The sequence below is a fragment of the Notothenia rossii genome (genome assembly GCF_949606895.1).
Source record: "Notothenia rossii genome assembly, chromosome: 10".
NCBI lineage: Eukaryota > Metazoa > Chordata > Actinopteri > Perciformes > Nototheniidae > Notothenia > Notothenia rossii.
In genome coordinates, this window is record NC_136908.1 from 56,977,283 (window position 1) to 56,996,541 (window position 19,259).

General features: G+C 41.3%; 2 protein-coding genes across 3 annotated transcripts; one reads left to right on the forward strand and one right to left on the reverse strand.

Annotated features, from left to right (window-relative positions):
- The first annotated feature begins 107 nt into the window (after positions 1–107).
- On the forward strand, positions 108–8,759 carry atxn10 (ataxin 10). 2 transcript variants are annotated; one of them, XR_013803322.1, is made up of 12 exons: positions 108–274; positions 969–1,160; positions 1,355–1,440; positions 1,543–1,639; positions 2,506–2,670; positions 2,804–2,884; positions 3,168–3,324; positions 3,426–3,543; positions 3,873–4,057; positions 6,642–6,705; positions 7,415–7,656; positions 8,667–8,759. XR_013803322.1 is itself a non-coding variant. In XM_079654828.1 (11 exons), the coding sequence occupies exons 1-11, from the start codon at positions 147–149 to the stop codon at positions 7,597–7,599; spliced, it is 1,458 nt and encodes a 485-aa protein (XP_079510954.1). In that variant the 5' UTR covers positions 108–146; the 3' UTR covers positions 7,600–8,759. The 2 variants fall into 2 exon arrangements, 1 of the variants encoding a protein (XP_079510954.1); XM_079654828.1 differs by having other exon boundaries at positions 7,415–8,759.
- On the reverse strand, positions 8,055–18,282 carry wnt7ba (wingless-type MMTV integration site family, member 7Ba). Its single transcript, XM_079654834.1, has 4 exons — positions 17,923–18,282; positions 16,088–16,314; positions 12,746–13,017; positions 8,055–11,436 (listed from the first exon to the last, which is right to left on the reverse strand). The coding sequence occupies exons 1-4, from the start codon at positions 18,003–18,005 to the stop codon at positions 10,957–10,959; spliced, it is 1,062 nt and encodes a 353-aa protein (XP_079510960.1). The 5' UTR covers positions 18,006–18,282; the 3' UTR covers positions 8,055–10,956.
- Positions 18,283–19,259: the final 977 nt, after the last annotated feature.

Sequence of the window (19,259 nt, forward strand, 5' to 3'; positions counted from 1 at the left end):
ACCATGTGCTACAGAGGCGGGTGACATGACAACTGTATGAAAACAGCAGCACATGCTCTGACTCCGCCTTTTTCCTGGATTGAACCAATAGCGTGTGAGACATCTAACCGGATGTCCCGCCCACACGAATGAATTAGCAGGCAAACATGGCAGCTACTACCTACAACATGGACATCTCAGCGTCTATTGCTGGCATTTTGAAGGAAGAACACTGCCCTGAACACTTGCAGGTTTTAAAAACATTCACCACCGCGTTACGTGACAAGGAATACAGGTGCGGACAAAGTAATGTAATGCTTTTTAAAAGGATACTGAGGGTGTTAGTAGCTTACCGACGAAGCTAGCTTGGTGTGTCGGCTACCTAAACGCTACTATTACTATAACTTCCGGCGTATTATTGGATGCTATTTCAGGCCCGTTAAGTGTATTTGTTTCTTTTAATGAACAGTGAAATGTCACATTTCTTCTTTATAGGACGTATGAATTTCAGCTGCTACTTAGAAAGACGACAGACGAAGCTTGCTGTGGATTCAGATATTTCGAGTTGTCATTGCAGCATTAGCACAGGTGTAACTAATTACTCATTCATATGACAAGGGGAAAAAAGTAATCTATTATAATATTACTTACTAAGGCTAATTAAATCCCTGCAGAGAATTGTGATACGTTCATTGCACTAAACTCAATTCATTGCACTAAACAAAAAAAAGAGTATGTTGTCATTGATCTATTATCTATTTATGTAATTCCCTTTGCATTACTTTGCTTATATTTCCTCTTAATGCATTAATTGTATGCTCCTAACATCAAGGCAAATTCCTTGTAAGTGATAACTCACTTTGCTATAAACATTTACTGATTCATTCAACATTTCACTCCTTATTTCTGTTATATAATCCCCAGGCTGGGGTTCCACTGCATTACATTTACCATCTCTCACTTTCCCCACCTCGACTTTCCTCCCCCAGAGATGCTGTGAAGGAGGAGGTGTTGTCCAGTCTTCTTCAGGTTTTATCCAGACTGTGCGATGAGCTCCATGCTGTCAGCTGTGACGATCAGGACCTGCAGTCTGTCGCCCTGCAGCTGCAGCTGACCGCCGAGTGCTTCAGGGCTCAGAGGAACACCTGTGTCGAGAGCGACCGCAACCAGAGTCTGCTCAGGTAAGAGCATCAGTTAATGGATAATATGAGACATATATATTGTATATGCACATAACATGGTTGTTTCAACCGCACTTGGACATGGTCTCAACAGTCATTTCAACTTGCTAAATGGCCATAATGCTGTTCACTGTGTCTTCATGCTATTTTGCCACTCTTCTTACAAGATATATGTACTTCCCTTTTTCCTCTAGGGAGCTTGGCTTCATTGATGTGTCCCTTAAACTCCTAGACTTTCTTCAGACCAGACATTCGGAGAGTAGAGATGGCATATTTGAACGTAAGTCTAAAATCAGTCAATTGTAATAAAAGCATTCGATTTATTTTGGCAAACTTTTTGATACTGAACAAACATATTTATGAATCATCCTTTTTGGCTTAGCACTTCGTTGTGGGATCCAGTTTCTCGGTAACTTGTCGGTTGGAAACCAAATGTGTAAAGATGACATCTGGCGGCTGAGCTTCCCGAATCTCCTCATGTAAGTGCCACACTTGCACTTATGCATTTTAAACAGTAAGCATCACTAGTACATAATATAGTTATAACTCATACTATGTTTTAGGGCTGCACAGTTAATCAAAATGTTATGAAATCTCAAAATGGACTAGTGCAATATCCATATCACAGTTGGCACAATTCTTACAAACAGACTTAAAGGTAGGGTAGGTAAGAATGGAGAAACCAGCTCGAGTGCGCTAGAATTTGAAATACAACCGAAAAAAATCTGCCCCTTCCTTCCAGAGCCCCTCCTCCAACACACACAAACGCGCACACGACCAATGAGTGCACAAGATAAGTTTGTGCACGAGATGGAAGGCTGACAGGCAGGTAGGCCATCCAGTTATAACTGGTCGTGCTTTTTACAGCGCCACAGCTGCCACAGATTCAATATTTGTATATATTTATTGTTAAAGCATTTAATTTATTCATTGCTATCGGGACGTTAAGAGCATTACATGGAATATAAAAAAAAGTATTTCTGAAGTGAATTACTTACCCCATCTTTTAATACAACATTTTTTACAACATCATTCTCCATTATATTGGGAATATTATTGCTGTTGCAATATCAGTCAAAACTACACAATAGGTACTTTTGTTCTATAATGTGCAGCCCCATTATGTTTACTGATCATCATTTCACAGAAGACCTTTTGTGGGGGCTCATTGGGCTAACAAACTAGTTTTTAACTTCATATATATTATCCACATCTCTCTGTCTATACAACACAAACATTGGGTTGATTTGAAACCTCATTTTAACACTAATGCACACCTGTATCAGTATTTTTATTTGGAAAGCATTGCTCCTCAGATAAAGTCCACCCAATTATGTGTGAACAGGCAGCTGCTCAGTGTTGGCGATGAGAAGACGGTAAACTACGCCTCCATGGTGCTCCACACATGTCTGGATGAAGCCAAGGTGGAGGAGCTGTCTGATCTGCAGAACATCCAGCTGGCACTCAGGGTGATGGAGCTCTGCAGGACCCATCCTGACCTGGACTGGACGTAAGAGTGTGTGTCTGTTTCAGTGTGTCGTACAACGCTTTGTTTTGAGCTGTCAATCATATCAAGGAATGACAAACTCTCATCTTCGATTTTGTTGGTAAACATTATATATTTTTTTCTCACAAATGTACAGGGTTCTCATTGCTACCCAGTTTTTCCTCAAGTCTTCAGCTCTGGTGGAGAGCATGTACTCTGGGATGTCTCACCATGAAAGGTACTTTGCTTTTAATGTAGGCAAAGATAATCCATATAACTATAGAGCTCTTATGTTACACAGAAAGTGATTTAGGAACACAAACTGCCCCCTTTAACTTTTATATCCTGATTTTGAGTTTTCACTTTGTTTTGAGTTTAGTTTTAAGAAGTTGTATGAGTGCACTTCTTGCAATTATACTTTTGTTTCTGTTTACTTTCACTTAGTTGGATAACATTAAACCTGAGCTGAATAAACGGATTAAATGCCATTTAAACTACTGTGTGTGTGTTTCTTTTTCCAGACTTACTCTATTAGAGCTGCTCTTTGCTCAGCTACAAGAGGAGGACTCAGAGGAGTGTGGCATCCCCCCCGATGTGGCTCGCTTCGTGGCCACTTCCTTCGTGAAAGGTTGTGGGGCCGTGCTGACGCTCGCAACTGGCTCTGCCTCCAGTGATGAGGTACACATAGTACATTAACTGACAAGGCCCTTCCCTAACGTTATATCAAATCCAACATCCTTTCCCCATGTGACCAACATCCCGCTTGCGATCCCCTGTAGGTCCTGCAGGAGGCGATGACAGTGATCAGTCTGCTGGACGTGCTGTGTGAGATGACCTCAGACCACAAGCAGTTCAGGTTCCTCCAGGAACATCCCGACCTTCTCGTAACAACTGTTGGTAAATTTAAACAAACACTCACACAAGCTCTCTGACCGCGTCTGCAGCTGGAGGTTTAGGGTCAATGGCTGTTTTTTTTTTAAATGGTAAAAATCTGTACACCATATGCACTCCCTGAAATGGTGAAAGATTCAGATCCCCGTGAAATCGCCCACAGCAAACCAAACAAGACTCCTGAACACAGCCCTCGGTTATGTTACAAAGCTATAAAAACAAGTTCAACTACAAACGAGTTTACACAAATCAGTTTTTTTTGGCACTTTAATTTAATGAATTGCTTTCTTTTCCTGCGTCCCTGAACTCTGTGTTTTCTTTCCTTTTCTCTGCAGAGCTCCTGAAGCAGGTGCATACTATAGGGAAGGCTAGTAAGAATGTTTTCAGCGCTGCTCAGAACTTCTCCTCCCTCGGTGGAGATGGAGACCCCTCCTCCCATTCTCCAGTCATCAGCTTCAAGGCCCACCTCATCAGGCTGATAGGAAACCTCTGTTACAGCAACACAGACAACCAGAACAAGGTTTGGAACAACTGACAGACTGATGACAAAACAGAAATATGTGCTTTCACAAAAAGGAATCGCTTCCTTTTTTAGTTCTGGTTCCAAGACTATCTTTTTACAGACAAACCTGCAGCTCATTGGTCAGTTTTGATGATGTTATTCTAAATCAGCGTTACGTGAACCTTCACAGAGGTCAAATCCAGAGAGCGACTGCAGGTCAAATTAGGGAATATCAAGCTCTTATTTTTGCATAAATGTATAACTTGTGAGATCCCCTCCTTTACAAGTAATAATCAGCAGACTCAACTCTATAGTAGTTTAGCTTTTAGATTCATTTTAAAACCTCATATTTTTTTATCAAAAAGTACTGTGGTTGGTCATTCTCATTTCACAATCAAATGTCACCAAATGTAGCTGGGACGCAGACTGAGACTCCTATTCAAGCAGGTGGTAAGTCCACAAGAGAGTTGGATTGGCTGGTTTCAAACCAAACAGATGAAAAGCGAAAGCCTCGTTATAACTAATGGCAGAATTTTTTATTAATCTTAAATTATACCCGAGTTTTACTGATGCTACATCTTGCCTTGCTATTTTTTTATATAATATCCTGTCATGATATTTGCCATTTCAAAATGACTTCCATTGTAACATTTGACCTCAATAAGCTTCGGTCTGGAGAAAGTAAAGAGCATTAAATGAGATTGTTATTAGATTTTTTGTTCTCTTGGGTCTGGGAGCTTTTGGTCAGTTTAACACAATGGGGTCATGGGTCAAGAAGAAAGCTAGAGGCCCTCTTGGTCTTGCTTCGACTATCTCTACACTAAATTAGCATGTTGAAGGTGCAGGTTCTGGTAATGATTCAGAAACCACATCATCTCCTCATTAACAATGAAGAATACAATAAGTGTCCTGTCTAATGAATGGCTTTGTGTTCCTGCGACTGCGTTCTTACGAGTTCTTTCAACACAACTTGGTTTTTCAGTGAAATGTGAAACACCTCGCTTTGGTTATCAGTTTCCCTCCATCTCCATCTGTCAGCATCCTGCCATTAACACAAAGCGCAGATAGATAATTACGCGGGCGGGGAGGAGTTGGCCCCTATCTGTGGCACATCGTAGACTCAGTTCTACTTAATAGAAACAGATCTGTGGAATGCTTGTGGGATGGCCACCCTCCTTTGGCCTCTCTATAATATGTATGGATGCTGATCTGTGGTCTGTCAGTGGTCTGAAATCACCCCGTATCTGTTTTCACTGAGAACTCTTCCAGTAAACCAAATGTCATTCTGTTCACCTTTGGGAGAGATTGTAATTTAAGAAGCAAAGCACTGGGTTCGGGCTCCAGTCGCTTTTTATTCACCCCTTCTTTACGGGTTTGGACGTAGTGTCAGCAGCCTCAGACAATTATTTTGAAAGTGGAAAATCAGACCTGGGTGCTCGTAGTAGCCAGCGACGTTGTTTCTTTGACAGTTTAAATGACATTTCCATTTTCTTAACTCAGCACTTGGTCTCGTTGTGGAGCTCCCAGCAGTGTGTTTGGAGGGTAACCACAATGCAACAGCAAGCAAAGATGGTAATAAACCCTTTAGACTCAGACTTAAGATGCAGAGCAGATCTCCCTGTTGTGACGGCCTTACCCACAACCACACTGTTGCTCTAGCGGAGGTAATGAGGCTCTGCTAAGAACACTTAGGTTCAATACATGGCTTGCCTTTTTACATTGATTTGTACTCTCCTTGTGCTAGTACATCTACTCTATGTTTTTTCATACAATTCAAACCATTGACATACTAGTTGTTTGGTGGCAAGAAATACAAATTGGTGGCCTTCATTTTACAATCTCACCTATTTGAACAAATGTAAGAGACTGTCCAAACTCACATTATACACATTTTAAGTTTTTCATCGATTTTTACTATCATTGCAAGTATGAGTCATTAAGACAATCAATACCATATGCCCTGGTGCATGAATATATAATATACAGGTACTCTGAAAAAACACTGTGAAATAAGCATTTTATTGAGCAAAGGAATTTGTAAACATAAACATTTTTCCAGAACTGGTATTTTATTGTAAGATTAGGAACATTTTCAGTGATGCCAAATAAGGATGCCAGCGATTATTCGAATATTCGTTACAGTCTCCATTATCGAAAATTATTTTTAAAATTCGATTTTATTTATATATATTTTTTATTATTATTTATGTTTTTTTTTTTTTTCCTGGCTTAGTTTCAACCAAAATATAGACTAATAGTATTAATAATTGTAAATGGCCATTGGTCACACCGACCCCCCCCCCCCCCCCCTCTCCGTCACACGTGCGATTGATTTATTGGAGTGAGAACACAACTAAAGATGAACAAAGGAAAGAAGAGTTCCTCGTGGAACTACTTCAAACTGACAAGTGCAAATGAGGTCAAATGCAAGAGGTTTTTTTTCTCTCCTGCGGGGGGGGCGGGCGAGCGTCGAATAATCGATTATTATTCGCCAGGGCTGTCCGATTTTTGATTTTGATCATGGTCAGTTTCTGGCATCCCTAATGCCAAACCCTTGTTTACCAGTCCATTCTTTTAAACCATACTGTGCTTGTTTCCTCAGGTGAGTGAACTGGAAGGCATCCCCCTCATCTTGGACAACTGCAACATAGACAGCAACAACCCATGTATCCTTTTATTCATATTGGTTAACAGTCTAGAAATACATCTCTTTTTATGTACAAGCTTATCTTATGTATTGCTATCCTTATCATGGCTTTTTGAGCTTTGCATTTGGGGTGTTTCACACAGTAAAATATTTTTAAAGCTACAGAAACAATCCACCTTATTCATGGCAGTGTCCTCATCAGTTTCTCTCCAGAACAAAATATATTGAAAGAAACAAATATAGAATTATGCGGGAAACCTGATCGGGGTGAGCTGAGAATGTTTTATATCTCAAAACACAACTCGTCTGCAAAACTCGTTTGCTTGTTGGGCTTTCTGCAAGCTCAGCATCATGAGGCAAGTAGCAGGCACTCGGGAGTTTGACATAGAAAAGGTTTGGTTGCATGTACCAGTTTCAACTTATCTACCATTGTATTGCATTTGTATGTTCGATCACGTATGCATGTCTTCATGAAATCGGTGCAAAAGAAAACTGAAACCTCACAAACGTGGAGTTTATGCATTGTATTTCAAGCTTACAAACGTCTCAGACTCAATAACAATTAGCTATTACGTTTAAAAAAATAAAATAAAAATTCTTTTTTTTTTATTCGGGAAAACAAGTACTGGAGAATATGCCTTAAAATCATGTTGAAAAATCCCTGAAAGAACTACATTGTGCTCCTTTCCTTACTATCGACGTCACTGCCCTTAACCGATTGCCTCAAGTCATCAGCCAGTGGGCCATCTTTGCCGTCAGGAACCTCCTAGAACACAACAAGAAGAACCAGGAGCAGGTGGCGGCTCTGGAGCGCCGTGGCACCACCGACTACTCCGCACTCAAGGAGTTGGGCTTCGAGGTGGAGCAGCGAGACGGAGGCTTGCTGCTCAAAACTGTGAGGAAAGACTCTTGAAAAGCTTTGAAGATCAACCCGGAGAGATGAGGCCCTCCCCCCGCAAGCAGGTTCCAAGTATTTGTTTAGAAAGGAAAAAAAGTACACGTATACGCTTACTGTTACTAATATCTGCCTTATCTGAGGGTGAACTACATTACTAAACTCATAAACTGTGCCTGTCCAGAGTAACTGACAGCCACACTGCCGATAGACTAGGAAGAAAAACTCTCTGTAATTAGTTATTTCTATCAGAGAGGTATGTATACATGACTTTCCTACCTCACTAATGCTTTGCACTAACGCCCACATAGGGGCTTATGGTATTCTTGATAAACAAAAGGCCCATGGGGTCCCGCTGGTATAAAGAAAAGGTCAAGACTTCAGGAGCTCCTGCTTTTGTCTTCATCTAAGTCTGGGAAATGAAGAGTTAGGGAGAGGCGAGCTCATGCTGGTACCCTTTTTTGGCACGGCGATGCCCTGTGCTGTAATCCAAAAACAAAGAGCACCGCAGTGTCCGGGGCCTTTCCCTCTTCACAGACACCCATGTTACCAGCAGGGGTTTTGGGTTTAATCCCATCCCCATAGTGACTTCTGCAGTAACAGAGAAAGACCAAAACATGATGTAATCAGCCTCCTCAGCGCCTTACCTCCTTGAAACGCTGGTGTCGTTGCCAGAGAGACATTCAAAGCTCTTAAAACTATTCCTTTAAACATGCATGATATCCATATTTTAATCTAAGGACCTGAATGCAATACTAATTACAACTGATGCTATGCACGTTTGTTAGTTTTTACTGCATCTCGTCTTATACTCTCAGTGAAGTTCATCCTATTCTTCCTCTTATTCCTAATATTTTCCCATCCTACTAATACTACTACTCCATACATAAGAGATTACAGTTTATGGCATGCATCATACATTACTAACTTAAACTCACAACATTCTTTACTGCCTCATTTCACGCTGAGTTGGCTGTAATCGAGTTAGACAACATAGATTATTTCAGAGATTTACTGAATACCCTGCTTCCTCTTAAGCTGTGTTTGCGTGTGAGTGTGTGCTTTTTTTTTTTTCTTTTGATAAGAAACAGATTCTGGTAGGTGAGAGCTTGCTGAAAGTGATTTAATGAGCGAGTGAGAGAATCACACCAGAGGCTTTAGTGCGCAGGATGACATCCCTCCCTGCTCCTCGCGGCTGCTGGATAAGCTGAACTGTCCTGACACCTCAACAATGCAGCGATTTACTGGGCTGCTCACGCCCTGCTCCACCTTGTTTGCTCTGCCTCTGATTTTTAATGACAAAATGTATTGGAAACAATCGGCTCGACTCGCCCCTCAATCCACGGGCATAGTGAAGGGAGCTTACGCGGTTCCGGTCCCCAGGATTTCAGACGGCTAACAAAACAGCTGTTACTCGCGCTCCGCTGGCTGGCTGCAATGCTTTTCAGCCCCACAGGAAAGAGTCAGCCGGGGCTCAATGAGGTGGCATGGCCGCTGCCGCCTGTTCACCTCCTGACACATTAGTACCACATCAGTCAAGGCTACAAGTTCTTGTGTTTCCCATATCAGCGTTTAATGCCACAAGGGCTCGACTACAATGTGCCTTCTGGTTCGGTAAAACAATTGTCAGGGTGAATGCTTTGTGTCTGGGTCAAATCATGTGTTGATATAATGCTTAATAAAGTATTGTGTGAGAAACCGCTTCTATTGGGGAATGATTTTTAGGAACGGAGGTGATATAAAAACTCTGGAGGCGTTAAAAGGATGCTCAAATTTTATTGGTAAAAAAGAAGAAATACAACGGTCAATGTTTTTAACTTTGAGAACAAAAAAACTTAAGTTGTATTTGAAGTTATTAGGAAGCAACGAGGTCTTCCTAGTTACTGAAAGGACCATGAAGACAACTGGAAACACAGAAATCTCTTCGATCTAAAGCTGACACATCCAATGTATTATCTACTCGCAATTTCATCAAAGACTAATGAGCTATTGTGATGGAGAAGGACAACCTGGGCTACTTTGATAAAACACGTGGAGTATTTACACTTCAGGAACTTTGATCAAAAACATAAATTCCAAATAATTTATACCATCGACATTAGAAAACATTTGTAAATAGTGACTGTCTTTTCCATCTATAAATGACATAAAGTGCCATGTTCCTCATATAAAAATATACTCTTCAAATTATTTTGTAAGTTTATATAAAGCCTAAATAAACATTTCTGAATACATTAAGGGTGCTGTCCAAAAATAGCTCTAAAGGCCTTTTGATCCTCTCATACCCCCTTCTGTGTGGTTAGGGCACATGCCATCCACCCAGGCAGGCCTAAACCACGCTGCGAGGCCCTGTGTAAGCATCATGTGGAATTCCACGTCTCTGCCGATCATGGGAACGTTGGATGTATCTGGACATGATTGCACCTCTATGGAGTTCCAATGAGGCTTACACGATTTTCTCAGAAGTCAAGGGCCCTCCGAAAACAAAACAATGAGCACGGTCAGAATGGAAAGAGCCATTCAAACTGTTCAAAGTTGGATGCTTAAAATAGTTTGGGGGTATTTTCTGCCTCTTTTGTCTCCTGGCGTAACAAAAGGGGGTCTGGGTTTCGGAGGGGAATTTGTCCGTGAGAGAGATGTCGGTGCAGCGCTCAACAGCACGACTCATAACTGATGAAAAAGGGAAAGAAATAACCGTGTGTGCAAAAAGAAAAACGACTAATCTATAGCGGAGTACGCCACTGACAACTGATAATGGATAACTGCGACTCCTTATCAGTAGCAATTTACGATCATAAAAGAGGGAAAAAGTTAAAAGCCATTTTGTCTGCTATCCACCCTTTAAGTCTAGTTTTGAAAGATATTTTTACATAAATAATTTGTTTTATTTTCAGTGTTCAAACAGAATACAGTGTGAGCGTACAGTTAAAAGTATTCCACTGCCATCTTTTTTTTTTTTTTACTTCTTCAGAATCCTGTCGTCATGGCAGTCTGAAGCGCCGTAGCATTTCCAGTTAGCAAAAGTATTTTCAAGATCCAACAATAGTTTTTGTTGTGTAATCTCTCGCGTCTGACAACTGAAGATGTCGTCTAGAGGCAAAAGGGAGACCATCAAATCCTTTAGCCTGCAACACGTTTGCATCATGTCACAGTTTTGTACCAGCGTGCAGAAAAAGGAACGTTTTTTTAAATCGACCATGTCTCTTTTTCCAAAACTCCATGTCTGTTGGTTCTTTCTTTAAAGAATCCCAGAATAGGATGTCAAAATGTGCAAATTGTTGAATAAATACTTCCAAGTCCTTCACTTCAAATTCCACCTTTTTACTTTCCACCAGTGTCCGTTTCCCCCAGCCTCTTCCCCCTCTTCCCCCTCCCCTACTTGCAGGTGAACACTTCTGATTTCTCGCTGCATGTGTTGCACTTGACGAAGCAGCACCAGTGGAACTTGCAGTTGCACTGCCAGATGCGGGTGTAGCTGTGCGTGTCGTGCCCCCGGCCGCAGCACATCATGTTACAACCGTCCGTGTGGGTGGAGGTGCCGTTGCACAGTCGTCCCCGCGTTCCCGTGCTTCCCGTGACCTTGTCCTCCTCGCAGTAGTTGGGCGAACGCTCCAGGTACACCAGGTCCGTGTCCGTGGGCTTCTGGTAGCCCCGAGCCTCTTTGAGTCGCAGGAAGGAGGGCTGTCGGAGTCGCGAGGCCCGGACCGGCTCCACCTGAACGGCCCCGCTGTAGCGCTCCTTCAGCAGGTGACCCAGCTCTCTGAACATGGGCAGGGTGATCCAGCAGGTCTTGGTGGTGCAGGAACCGGACACGCCGTGACACTTACACTCCAGCTTCATCCTCTCCTCTAGCATCTGATCACATAGAGAGGCAGAAATTAGCTCTGTGTGAATTAAAAGAGACGGTTAAGAAGAGCTAGAAAATAAGTAGTAAAACACAATTGAATTTGAAACGGCTAATAGCAATCGGATAGCCTCCAACTCCATCTCTCTTGGTCAGCTGGGCTTTTCAACACTCGGCACTCCTGAATGCCAACTTTATGTCGACAAAACCTGGGGAAAATAACTCAGACTGTAGTCTCTAATTATCTTTACCTTTCTTCAGACCACATAATGGCCTGACAGGCCGGAGAAAAGTGACCAGAGCTGTTGTGCAAACCATATACGTATAGAATTGCACTGCGGTTTGAGCCAGATTTATATTGCAATGCCAAACAAATATTTTCATATGACAAAATTGACAGGTGACTGTTTGCCCTTGTGAAGAAGCTCGTTTTTATAGCAAAAAATATTCACATTATCATCATAAGTTATACTAAGCTCCTCTTAATGTATTCACTTTTGTAGACCACTTTTTAAATCAATGTCTCAGTCTTCCCCTTTTTCACATTGTGGGGGAGCTGGCCCTTGCGGTGTTGCAGAAACACGCTCTTTGCTACTGCCACTAAGAAAGGAAACGAGAGGAACTTGCAATAATATTCGATTTCCTCACTTAATGCGTCCTAATTCTGTGGCACAGCTCCATCTTGGAAAATGCATCGGCCAAGTTTTGCATTTCTGTCACACTTGCACTGACCAAGTCTAGTGTACAGGAACTTTTTAAAATCAGTTGCACAATTTTGGGCTGAAATATAGTTACTGATACAAAAACACAAGTCATGGACAATATATGCTAGCTTAAGGATTTCACACTTAATAGCTATCCTCATTACATTTAGCTGACGCTTTAATTGTATTCTATAAGTGTACTTTATAATTGTACTTTATAATTGTTCTTTATAATTTATGATTATAATTGTACTTTAATTGGAATATGGTGTTGCATAATGTTTTCAGATCAGAATTTGCAATATTATTATCCTGGGTGAAACTGAGTCTCATGACTGTTTTAATTCAATTTTAGAATTAAATTAAAGTTCAATCGAAAAATAAAGTAAATTATTAAAAAACATAACAAAAGAGAGTAAGAATTTATTAAGAAAAAATGAATAGACAAAAGATCTTTAAATAAACATCGAAAAGATTAAAAGGTAAAATGATTGTACTACAATATTAAACATGTTTATTACAAAACATACCATAGTGTTTAAGAGTGTTTATATCTGCTGGTGTTATCCTTAAGTATATATTTATTAGATGTATGAATTTCCTGCTTGTGCATTACCTTTCGCCCTGCCTCGTTGTTGTGCAGGTTCATCAGCCGCCGGGCGTTTTTCTTGATCTCACGAGCGTCTACAAAGCGCCGCGAGAACTCCACCCCGTACTTCACATCGGCAGAGCAGCCCCCCCACTTCCAGCCCTCCTCCCGGTCGTGGTAGCCCTGCTTCTCGCGATCGCAGCCGCACTGGCTCAGGTTGCCTTGGCTACAAGCCGTAGTTACCGCGTGGGCAACTCCGGCTGCGGTGATGGCGTATGTGAATGCTGCCTCCCTGCTGCCTGAAGAAAAAAAGAGCAGAAAGTCGATGAATTTGAGGCAGAGAAGAAAGAAGTAATACAAGAACTGTCATTTCTATTCAGTAGGTTTTTCATTAGTGAAGGAATGTGTGAGAATGAAAGGAGCAATGCACCAATTTTACACTGGATTTGTAGCTTAGTTTTCATGACAAGTATGATTTAGTCCATGAAACCTATTCTAAACATCTCTTTAAACAACTTCAACTGGGTCTCGAGAGGATTTTTAGCGGATAGCCTGCGTTACAAACTGGGAGTGATGTGTTTTAAAGAAGTGGGCATTTACTGTAGGCGGTAAATGAAAAACACTACGAGGTTTCTTAAAGGGAAAATAAAGAGTCTAACATTTGTGAAGTCAAACCTGTATCAAACCTCAGATTTTCAGTTTTTAAAAGGCCTTTTTTGAACTACGTGGACACCAACTAAAGTAACAAAGAAGTTAGGGTTACATTTTTCCCGCCTAAAAATGTGCAGCAAAACTAATAGGAGTGTAAGATGTACAGCTGTACGCATCCTGCATGTCATGTCTCTCCCTTACCCTTCATAAAACATATTCAAATGCATTTATCAGCCCAATTGCAATCTAACACCTACCCACTAGCCCTCTGAGGAAATGTAGTCGCCCACTTCAGAAGACATATCTGATTAAGAGACAAATCCCTTTTGGAGTAAGATTATAGTGAAAACATTTCCCAGTGGCCCTGAACATATATTTATTCAAATGTCAAATATTACTCTTAAGCCACCCTTAATTTAAAATGTACTGTATGCTGCAGATTTAAAGGGCTAAATATCACATGTTGAAGATCTCCGCAAATTAATTTAAATATCACCGTTACAGTTCTCAGTGTGATGGAAACAACACAAGTGACATCTACTGGCAGACCAGAGGAGCTTTTTTCTAGATCTGCTCTTCTATGAAATTGCTGTGTCTCAATATTTTTCATCAATGGGATTTCTCACGCAGCTTAAGTGTCACTCTGTGTTCTTCTTAGGCGGTCCACATTAATACAGGAAATGATACGGCTGTGTTGAAATAATCTGTTGCCAGACTTGACTGAAAAGTGCCCATTTCCAAGTTTTTGTCACCATTTGAACTTCAGAATAAACACATTTATATTTATGGCGTGGGGGGTGGGAATGAATTTATTGGCACTACAATTGGTAACGGGATATTTTCCGTCTCCAATCAGGATAATGCTGGGCCTCCGTTCTCAACAGCCCAGTGAGTATTAATGCATGGCATCTCTGGTAGAGGCGATTCTAATGGCTTCCATCCAACCTGACAAACTCACTCACAGAGAACCATCGGCCTGCGGTTCCCCCGCTCCATAACTCATAACAAACTCTGAAGTCGTCTTTCATCAAGCTGAATCCGCGACCCATTCCGATATATTGTATGGTGAGCATTTCTCAAGCCATCAGGCGCATGCAATAGCCAAACAGCCATCTCCTCGCGCTGTGATTTGTTTTGATTGTACGGCAGTGCATGCAGGCCTCCATTGTTGCCATCCAGCTGCTGGAGCTGACTTCAATTAGTGGTTAGCATGAATCTCTCTGGTCTTTCTCAATGCCTAATGAGTTCACAGGCCCGGCAGGTCAATCAAATGAAGTGGTGGATGGTACAATGCGCCTCAAGAGGGGGTACAGCTCTGGCTTTAATTGGAATTTAAAAAAACGGCAAGAATGGACACGGGATGGCAAATGGAAACTAATCTTACTGTGAATCCATGAAGATGAAAGGCAATCTAACATGCTCAGCAATTAATTGTATTTTTACACAGATTTGATAAGATTACGTGTTCCAGAAAATATTCATTTGTCTACATTGGGAGGACGCAAGGACTTTATATGGATCCAAAGCTTCACCCCCAACTCGTTTACACACCACAAGAGAAAAGAGACATTTCCTCTTGACAAAAGAAATAAAGGGATCCAGAAGTCTGTCTGCCTTGTCTCCCGTGTAGAAGAAAGTGATTGCTCCCAGAGCTGCTAGATTAAACATGGATCCAAAGCCACAGCAAGACCGCAACAAAACATTTCGGACTGAAACACAGTTCATAGAAGAGGTTCACTTTAGGAGCGAAAGGACTTCTGTGAGAAATGAAACTGTGAAAGAATGTCGACTAAAAGCAGGGAGATGTGTACGTTTGAGCGTTGTTCGAGAAGATGACACACCCAGATAGGCACTACAAGGAAGGAAGTCTACACTCCATTTGTTACTGCTTTGCTTTGACAATATGTGTTGCAAGCGCAGTCATGTCACACAGATGAGCTACAGATTGAATCTCCTTTGGGAAACACTAGCAAGGCCTTGGAGTTTATTGTCTTGGTGTCTAAAAGAGACAGAGGATTTATTGTGATCGTTGGATGTGGTATTCCAAAGAAAAATGCTTTCATTTTGTGTTTCGCCAACCAGCCTTAAGTCTGTTTCATTCCATTATGTTGAGCTATGCTGCAGCTTTTTCTCATGGCACTTAGAAGTTGGAGGACAATGCAAGGAAAGTGAGAAAAACTACTCTCAGTGCTGAACCACGCTCATCCACTCACGTAGCGATTTTAGCTTTAATAAATGTAAAATCAGACCGTACTCAGATTGGTGTTCGGACCAACCCGTGAAACACAGATTTTTACAAAAGGAGAAGATGTTTTATGGACCAGCACAGAAATCTGACTGTTTAAATTTAGTTTGATCTAACTAAATGTAAAAATGGAGATAAATATACAGCACAGAGATTTTCTTAGCTATAGTTTAACTTAAGTACAAAAGCAGTGTTGCCCTGAGAGTTTAAAGCTGGAACATGAACTGCACCGTCTCGTAGAAACTTGTCATGGCCGAGGACTTTAGTTGAGTGTCACGGCTGTCAAAACCTCAAATAAAGGCATAGAAATTCCCAAAAAACCTACAGTCAGAAAAAAACATATTTAGGTCACTTTTCCTCAAAGCAGCTTTCTTCTTCTCCCTCAGCCTAGTTTTCAGATTTTCTTTTGCCCATGTTGAGATAAATATTATTCAAAAACAATTTTTAAAAGCTGAGTTTTCAAACAGACTGACCTACTCTCAGCTCTTGTCCGAAGACGGTCCTCTCTCCCAGGGCCGAGCAGTTCCAGCGGCCGTAACGAAACTGGTACTGACACTCATTGATGCCCAACTGGGCGCCTTCGCCGATAACGATGATGGCGTCCGGGCGACTCTGACAGAGGGCTCTCTGGCGGGGGGCCAGTCCGGGTATCTTGTTGCAGATGATGTTAGCCCCCAGAGCCACCACAGAGGACAGCGCCCTGGCAGAGAGAAACAGGGATTAATGAGAGCGGCATGAAACACAAAACAAAAATGTAGCTAAAAACATACATTTTGGTCGGGCTGCACAATAAAATGCCAACTAGTGCTTTAAACACATCGCGTACAACTCTGATATTACTCCAATTGTTGTGTATCTTATGTTGGAATTTGTTTTTTCATTTTCGTATTCCAACAAGCAATTTTTTTTATCTTGTTTTATGTATTAAAGCAAAACTGAAAGCAGCAGGGCCGAAAAATGTACACTTAAATATCGGTTTATTTATCGCAATCATATCGTCAATGCAATATTCTTCAAAGCTTTCACATATCGCACATTTCCCTCATGTGGTTTAGCTCTACAGTTTGGATTGAACTATGTGCCCTGGCTGTGATTTTGGGGGGGAAATAATAAGATTTATTCCCAATACTCAGTAACGTTTTGCTCAAATTTATTTACATGACAGTTGCCAGTCAACAAATCATAAAGAACAAACCTAATAATAATTGAAGAAGATTGAACTTATTGTCATTACGTAGTACAGGTACTATGTAGCATGTAACGTCTCTGCATTTGACCCATCCTAGTGTTAGGAGCGGTGGGCTGCCATTATGTACGGCACCCGGGGTGCAGTGTAGGGAACGGTGCCTTGCTCAGGGACACCTCGGTAGCACTTGTTCTTTCCGGGACTTGAACTGGTGACCTTCCAGTTGCCAAGCCAAGTCCCTATGGACTTTGCCACCACCGCCCTGATTTCGTCATCAACCCAAATGAAAAGATATCATCATAATGACAACTTTTTTCCTTACCCAGATCACATCACATGTAATCTAATATACCTTTTTAATGAAATAAAAGAGAACAATGGTACTTTTGGGTCCAAATCCACTTCATTCCTGTCCTCCTCTCTCTGTGTTACAGAAAACATGAACCACCACAGCTATTTTAAGTTCCAGGACCTGCCCTTGTTATGAATGAGAGGCATGTATGGTGCAGCAATCATTCCCTTTGTGAGGGCCTGGGTCTTTTAATGCCATAAGAAAGAGCTCATTACATAGGCCCGCGCCTATAGGCAGAACATGAAGTAGTCCAATATGTCTCTTTTCCACATGCTGCTTTCCAATTACGGCCCTTGTGTGACGAGGTGCTCCTATGAAAGACTGCTTCTGGTGTAATGTGTAAATCTATAAGAGCAGGTTATCTCATCAGCTGCATGTTCATATAAAAACCAGGTAGATTAAGCATTGAATGAAAGTGACATCACTGCTTAGATTAAGGGTTAAATCCTGGTGGGATTCTCTTATGGAATATACAATGATTAAAAAGACTCATTTCCTACCAATGTTTTCCAAATCTTGGTGAAAAAGTAACGTGGTTTTCAATGTTTTTGATACAACTATCAGGAACAGCGTAACTACGTTATAATGAAACGTATTAAGTGTAAAAACATCATGTTAACTCATCGTAATAAAACACCTGCAACAAAAATCTACGATCTAACCTGACCCTCGTGTGTAATTGCCCAATTTTCGCGTAAAGCACGACTTTTTGCTAGCGAATCAAACCGACCTGTGATTGAATTAAGCAAGTGCGATGATGAGAAACCTACAGGTAGCTACCGCTGGTGAGGATGAGGAAGATCTGTGGGTAGTAGACGGACAGCAGCGCACTGCGGGACGAGATGATCAGCATGGCTGCGCATTGAACACAACTGGTTTGAAGAGATGAGAAGCAAAAAGTGGGAAGAAGTAAATCCTTTTTTTATCCGGAATCCAGGAGTTTAACTCGGGGAGCGTGGTCTCTTCTCTCTTGGTCTGTTCAGCTAGTGGAGCCGTGGCGCGCTGCGGCAGCTCCGAGCTCCGCTGTCCATGTGCTGGAGATGAGAGGCTGCATCCCCCGGCCGATGTGCGCTCTGCCACCTGGACTGATAGAGGACTGGCTGGGAAAGAGAGAGAGAGAGAGAGAGAGAGAGAGAAAGAGAGAGGGACACACACACACACACACACACAGAGGGTGGGGGTAGATGGGGTTCCGGATGTCCGATACCGCTACTCACGTCTCCAAAAGTGAGACTGTTGTGGCATCGGAAGGCTGGGAGACAGTGGCCTCTCCCGGTGCACCTCACCCCGGGGGGAGTCTGTCTTGCCCGCGCATCCCATCGTAATTAAAACTAGCTGCACCTTTACCAGCTTTGATAACACTTTAATGCATCAATAATTTAAATTTAAATGCTAAGAATTTTGTCCAGAAATCTATTTCCAATATCATCAATATTTGCATTCACTTTTCTTTACTGCTTCTGAATAATATTATACCTTTTGTGGGATCCAATCTTTGATGCTCGGTTATGCAACCCGGCCACCTAAAATACAACTTAAATGAATTTCACATGTAGAATAACGGTTTCACAACAATAATGAATTTGCATATTTATTCTTAATGTCACTTTCCAAAATAACTATATTTTCGTATCGTATCATGACACTAATATTTAAATAGGAGAATCCTACAATTATCTTGATCATAAAGTTACTAAAAGTGACTACAGCTGAATTCATCAGTCAATTCATTCATTGGCCAATCAACAGATATCTATACTGCATTTGGAATATTGATTAATGTCTTTTTAGTCTTTTTTGTGAGCCAAAAGTTCAAAAAATCATTAGTTTCCATTTACATTTTTTGAATATGCATGCTTTTCTTTATCATACATGATAGTATGAGATGTATTTAGATTTTGAAATGATAAAGACTGGAGTTTCAGATTGTCATGCTTGCTTAAATTAAATTACAGTTATTGAGTGTGTAGTTTTCCAGCTCATATGTTCTGTTAGTGCATCACCAACAATACGCCCTCATGTGGCAGCGTAAAGTAATGTCATCATTTGTAAGCATCAAGCAAAACCTGTATTCACACTATCACTAAGATTCAATTGATCAAATTCT

Coding starts and splice junctions, on each gene's coding strand:
- wnt7ba (XM_079654834.1), bottom strand. CDS start 18,005: ATGCTGATCATCTCGTCCCGCAGTGCGCTGCTGTCCGTCTACTACCCA. Junction 16,315..17,922: donor CTCACCAGCGGTAGCTACCT/GTAGGTTTCTCA, acceptor TCTCTCTGCCAG/GGCGCTGTCCTCTGTGGTGG. Junction 13,018..16,087: donor CGGACAAGAGCTGAGAGTAG/GTCAGTCTGTTT, acceptor TTTTTTCTTCAG/GCAGCAGGGAGGCAGCATTC.
- atxn10 (XM_079654828.1), top strand. CDS start 147: ATGGCAGCTACTACCTACAACATGGACATCTCAGCGTCTATTGCTGGC. Junction 3,544..3,872: donor CCTTCTCGTAACAACTGTTG/GTAAATTTAAAC, acceptor TTTTCTCTGCAG/AGCTCCTGAAGCAGGTGCAT. Junction 6,706..7,414: donor CATAGACAGCAACAACCCAT/GTATCCTTTTAT, acceptor GATTGCCTCAAG/TCATCAGCCAGTGGGCCATC.